General features: G+C 48.2%; 1 protein-coding gene across 1 annotated transcript in view; it reads left to right on the top strand.

The window, feature by feature from the left end:
- Rasgrf1 (Ras protein specific guanine nucleotide releasing factor 1) overlaps window positions 1-6000 on the top strand; it is a 109803-nt gene that overhangs the window by 70558 nt on the left and 33245 nt on the right. Inside the window, exons 14-15 of the mRNA XM_026789004.1 lie at window positions 3509-3757; window positions 5452-5992. Of these exons, the coding sequence (XP_026644805.1) occupies window positions 3509-3757; window positions 5452-5992 (790 nt within the window). The remainder of the gene's footprint in view (window positions 1-3508; window positions 3758-5451; window positions 5993-6000) is intronic.

Below are 6000 nucleotides of genomic sequence, written 5' to 3' on the forward strand. Positions count from 1 at the left end.
CTCACACACGCTTGGCAAGTACTATACTGCCCAGCAAATCACCAACTCTCCCCCCCCCCCAAAAAATGCCTTAGAAATGGTACACACGAGAAAATGAGTCCATTTGCTCAGTTCCTCAGAGCTCTGTCTGTATTCTGGAGTGGGAAACACCCTCTGCAGGGCCAGTGAATTGAGAGCCAGGGCTTACTTACAGCTTCCTGTGTTCCATGTACCACGCTAGGCCTCTTAATTGGTTCATCCAGTCCACTCTTGAGAAAGCTTTGTGGAAGGCCTTTTTTCCAGTTCACAGATGAAGAGAATAAGAAGTGAAGAATGGGTGTTGTCTAGGAAATAAGAGCCGAGCTGGCATCAAGCTATGTCCTTCACACTGGCCCCAAGGATGCCATTATGATTTGAATATGGTATCCCCCATTATTTCATGTGTTTCAATACTTAGTGCCCCACTGGTAACACTATTCTGAGAAACTGCAGAACCTTTAAAGGGCTGAACCCAGTTGGAGGAAGTGAATCCCCAGAGGGCAAAAGAGCTTGAGAGTTATAACCAGGCCCCACTTCTGGATTCATCCAGATGTAAGCTAGCAGTGCCATGACTCATGCCACCACCCAGTCCCTAGCCTGTGGTGGCCTGAATATTTCTCTTCCCTTAAGTCACTGCTGTCACAGTAAGTAACCATTGCTGGTATAAGCCTGTTCTCCCATCAGCGGTCAGGAAAGGTTGAACTCCTCTTTCTGTAGGTACTTTTTGCTCTGGGACTTCATTATGACAAGATTTTCAAGCTTACCCTTTCGATAGGAGCTTATATTTATTTGCTCATTTATACACTCCTCTAGTAACAGCTCACCAGAAACACAAGAGGTCTAAGACAGCTACTAGTTGCAAGTGAAAACAACTACAAAGATACAGCCTCCGGTGTATAAGGAAACACGGGCATACGGCCTCCAGTATATAGCGAACATAGGCATACGGCCTCCAGTGTATAGGGAATGCGGGCATACAGCCTCCAGTGTATAGGGAACGCTGGCATACAGCCTCCAGTATATAGCGAATGCAGGCATACAGCCCCCAGTGTATAGGGAACGCAGGCACACGGCCTCCAGTGTATAGGGAACGCAGGCCAATAAAAACAAGGAAGGAAAATCAAGTGAAGACTGCATCTCACTCTCAGATTTTTCAGTTGTCAAAAAAGAAACATGATTATGAATAACAAAACACAGCTTTAGAGTCATTGCTTAAGCTTCAATATTCCCCCACCCCGTTGCCCTTAAATTGAGTCTGATGTGGTTCAGCATCCAGCTAGCACCACAAGGTACAGCGGCCTTTGGGGCTGTTGGTTCCCACCACGTCCAGAGGACACCATTGATGCTGGGTTCATACAGTTTCCATGCACAGCTCCTTCCTCAGTCCTCTAGTCCCCTGTGGCCTGGGTGATGACTCTTATCCTCACATCCTGGCATCCCAAAGAGGAGTTTGGAATGTCCTAGAAAAGGCCGTGGGTAGGTCTTGCCTGGGACAGATTCCCACGGATACTGTGATCACCTTGGCCAGAGACAAAGGCATCAGTGAGTCCAACTCGGGCTACCGGACAGGCGCTGAAGGCTTCTTTTTCCATCAGCAGGTTGAAAGTGCGGCTGATACTAATGCTCAAGGAGTAACCAAGGTGAGGTCAAGGTAGAATGGCCTATGCTACAAAAGCTAGGAAGATGGAAGAAACACACACTCCTGAACTGCCTGCTCACACTGGCCCACAAAGCCAGCTTCATCAATAGTAGCTGTGGGAGCTAGGAGGAGAGAGGTCTCAATAGGCCAGCTGCACTGAAGACTTTCTAGGCCAAGAGGTTTTAAAATGACTGCTGGTTAGTTTGCAGCCAAAAGGCAGAATTTTCACATTTAGAAAAAAAAAGGAGGGGGCAGGGGTTGGGGGGAACCAAGCATGGCACACAACATCGCCACAGCACTTGAGACAGAATGATTTTAAACTCTACACAAGGAAACACTGTCCCAAACTAGGAAGGTAAGGGAGAGATGGGGAAGGGAAGAGGAAAAACATATAGGGGACATCACATTCAGCTATCCGTTATCTCGAGGGGCTTAAGTCCTTGCTTGGTTCTCCATTTGCAACTGTCACTGAGGAGTTACCTATGACTACATAGAGAGTCTGGTGGAAAGGGATCGTTCTAGAAAGGTTTCGGAGTTCTTCGATTGTGTGTCCCCAGGGTGTTACATCTGGGATACCTCTTTGCCCTTAGTCTGAAGAGCAGAGATCACAACAGTAGTATACTGGACTTCAAGACCAGGATAGAAAGAGCTGCCATCCCCTTCTTCTTGCTTGTCCCTCACCGTCCTTCTCTGAAATGTGTGCCCTTCATGGGTCCCGAATTGACACAGTGATGTCATCCAGCTTCTCATCGAGGTTTCTGTGGAAAACCTAGAGAAAAACTAGTCTCCAAACTCCAGAGATACCTCCAGGCATCCCAAACAACAGCTGATCTCCTGGTTTCTCTTCACTCAGAACACTGGAATTTCCCATTTATCTCTTCCCGCACCCTGTATTACCTTTTTTCTTTCACTGTGTAGCCCCGACTGGTCTAAAACTTACTATGTAGACCACTGCCCTTGAATTCAGAGAGATCTGCCTCACTGCTTCACCTCACCTGGCCAGCTTTTTTATTTTTTTTTATTGAGATAATTCATACAGCATAAATTTCTCTACTTTAAAATGTACAAGTCAGTAGATTTAAGAGAACTCGCTATGTTGTAAAGCTGACTCCAGCTCCTACTTCTAAGACACTATCGTCACCACTCAGCAAGGAAAGAGATGGTAAACCTGTGGACAGTGGGTCCCAATGCACCCACCCAGCAACTGACATTCACCAGAAGACTGCTTCCTGTTACTGATTTGTCTGTACTGTGCCTTTCTATAAATGGAATGATAACATAAGTGGCCTGTTTCAATTAACGGAATGTCTTCAGGGCTTATCCATGTTGTAGTGTGTGTGTTGGTATTTCATTTCTTTTCGTGGCTGAGTAACATGACACTGTATTTTATTTGTCCACTCATCTGCTGGTAGACATCCTGGGGTTGTCTCCAATCTGCTCTATTATGAACAACACCACTGTAAACATAAATATGCATATTCTATGTGAATAGAATTCTTGTGTGCTGGGAATTGGGAAACACGTTTTTAAAAGCTTGTTATACTTTTGGGGATTGGCGCTGTATAGTGAAGGGTTTTAGAAACCTGGGTGAAAGAGTTTCAGCTGTTTCTTAGTGTTATCCTCCTGAAGTCTCCCGTGACCATTTAGTACAACTGTTTCTGTCTGGGAGGTATGGGGTGCCCTGGGGTAGCCCCAGCCCTCGTCTGGTGAAGAGATGCCATGGGCCCAAACAACCTTAGACATACACCATCTTTTCCTGCTCCCTTGGTCTTCAGGACCAATGCTTCCTTATATCATGCTGATGTTGACATCTGCACACATGTCACCTCTTCCTGCTCCCTCCCTCCACAGGTCCGATGCCTCCTTATATTGTGATGATGTTGACATCCGCTTCAGCAAAACCATGAATTCCTGCAAAGTGCTGCAGATCCGGTATGCCAGTGTGGAGCGGCTGCTGGAGCGGCTGACAGACCTTCGCTTCCTGAGTATCGACTTCCTCAACACCTTCCTGCATTCCTACCGTGTCTTCACCACTGCTGTGGTGGTCCTAGACAAGCTAATCACCATCTACAAGAAACCCATCAGTGCCATCCCTGCCAGGTGCATACATGTCCTGTGCCATCAGCATCTACAAGAATCCCTGGGTTCTGGCAAGATGACTTAGTGGGTAAAGGTACCTGCTGCCAAGCCTGACAACCTAAGCTCACCTGGAAACAGCATGATGGAAGGAGGGAACTCACTCCTGCAAGATGTCCTCTGACTTCCACTTTCACTCTATGACCTGAACATCCCCAGACATACACACGCGCATAGGCACTCTCTCTCTCTCTCTCTCTCTCTCTCTCTCTCTCTCTCTCTCTCTCACACACACACACACACACACACACAAATACTTAATATTTTTAAAGAAATTCCATCAGCACCATTCCGTAGTAAGTGCACCCCCTCCCCAAACCACAGATCTTCCAGGCCAAAGAGATCCCAGGAGAAGATGCTGTCCCCAAAGCAAGGTGTGGTGGCACACAGCATTCCCAGAACACAGAGAGAGTACCTTCCAAGTTTGTTTTTTCCAAAGGAAACTGGACATGGTGTTACAAGCCTATAACACCAAGGCTCTGAAGCTATGGGTTGGAAAAGCAGAAGCACCAGGTCATCCTCAGCCATACAACCTGGTTAGAGGTCTGTTTGGGAGGACTTCATTCTCTAGGGAGGGATCACTCTGCTCTCCCTCCCTTCCCCAAAGTCCAGAGACCCTAGAGGCCTGGCCTTTACAGAAAGATGGAAGGATGGAAGGAAGAGAGATAGGCAGGAAGGTACCCCTGCTCTATGTATACCCATCATGCTTTAAAGAGAAGGGGAGTCCTTTACAGTATGTTCAAGGTACAAGCCTCAGTGGACAGGATCCTTTAGTCACCTTGACTTTGAGGCCATCTTTCTGTGCCTTCTTCACTGAAGCTCAGCTCTCCAGTGTATAAGGTAGGGCCCAGCAAGGCCAAGAGACTGTCCACAAGTCTGGCTGAGATGGTCTTCAATGCAGGCCTGGCCTTGGGATTCCTAAGTGCACTTCCAACCTCTTGAAACCCAGTGGATACACAAAACCTCTCAGGTGCCATGGCATAGACACTGGGTTTAGAGCCAGAGGCGTTAGATGAGTCACTGCCTTTCCCTAAGCCTCTGCTTCCTCGGCCACAAAGCATCCCTTAGGACCACTGTGTGGACAAGGGCAGAACTTGCAGGTAAGAGAAACCTCGTGTGGATGGATAAAGACTCTACAAAGGCCACCGTCAGGAGGCTTAGTACCTCAGGAAGGAGGCAAAGGTAGCAACCTCAGAAGTACCCCACCACCACCAATCATCCAGCCTATTCAAACCCTGTGGATATAGACATTTGTCCCAAAGCCCTTTAATCACAACCCTGTGATTACATCCTGAAGAATGTTATAAGGTAATCCCACACTAGATCAGAATTGAGTATAACAGAGGGTTCTTTATTCAGGGATAGACTCACAGATCACAGTCCTCTGCATGAGTGGGGAGCAGGAACCAAATTGGAGGGGAGGGCGGGGGCGAGCTTTATGGCTGCATTTATATTATAACAGATCACGCCCAAGTGGGCTGTAATCTTAAAGGCCATTGGCTGAAGGAGTTCCCACAGCAGGGACCTACCCCTAGTATCAGGGATCATGTACATAAGGGAGACACTGCTGTCAGTCCCCCTGAGCCTTGTAGGAAGCAGACCATGTGGGCAAGCCTACACCAACAGTTCTTTCTCCTTCTTGCCTTCCCTCCCCACAGGTCACTGGAGCTCCTGTTTGCCAGTGGCCAGAACAACAAGCTTCTGTACGGAGAGCCCCCTAAGTCACCTCGTGCCACACGCAAGTTCTCCTCACCACCACCCTTGTCTATCAATACATCATCCCCAAGCCGCCGACGGAAGCTGTCTCTCAACATCCCCATCATCACAGGCGGCAAGGCACTGGACCTGGCAGCACTCAGCTGCAGCTCCAATGGCTTTACCAGCATGCACTCACCCATGTCCCCCTTCAGCAAGTCCGCGCTGGACTTCAGCAAGTCCATGCTGGACACCAGCAAGTCTACAATGGACTTCAGCAAGTCCACACTGGACACCAGCAAGTCCATGATGGACTTCAGCAAGTCCACCCTGGATATCAGCAAGTCCACACTGGACACCAGTAAGTCCATGATGGACTTTAGCAAATCCACACGGGATATCAGCAAGTCTGCGCTAGACTTCAGCAAGTCCACGCTGGATATCAGCAAGTCCATGCTGGACACCAGCAAGTCCACCATGGACTTCAGCAAGTCCACGCTGGATATCAGCAA

This window comes from Microtus ochrogaster, unplaced genomic scaffold (assembly GCF_000317375.1).
Source record: "Microtus ochrogaster isolate Prairie Vole_2 unplaced genomic scaffold, MicOch1.0 UNK12, whole genome shotgun sequence".
NCBI classification, from domain to species: domain Eukaryota; kingdom Metazoa; phylum Chordata; class Mammalia; order Rodentia; family Cricetidae; genus Microtus; species Microtus ochrogaster.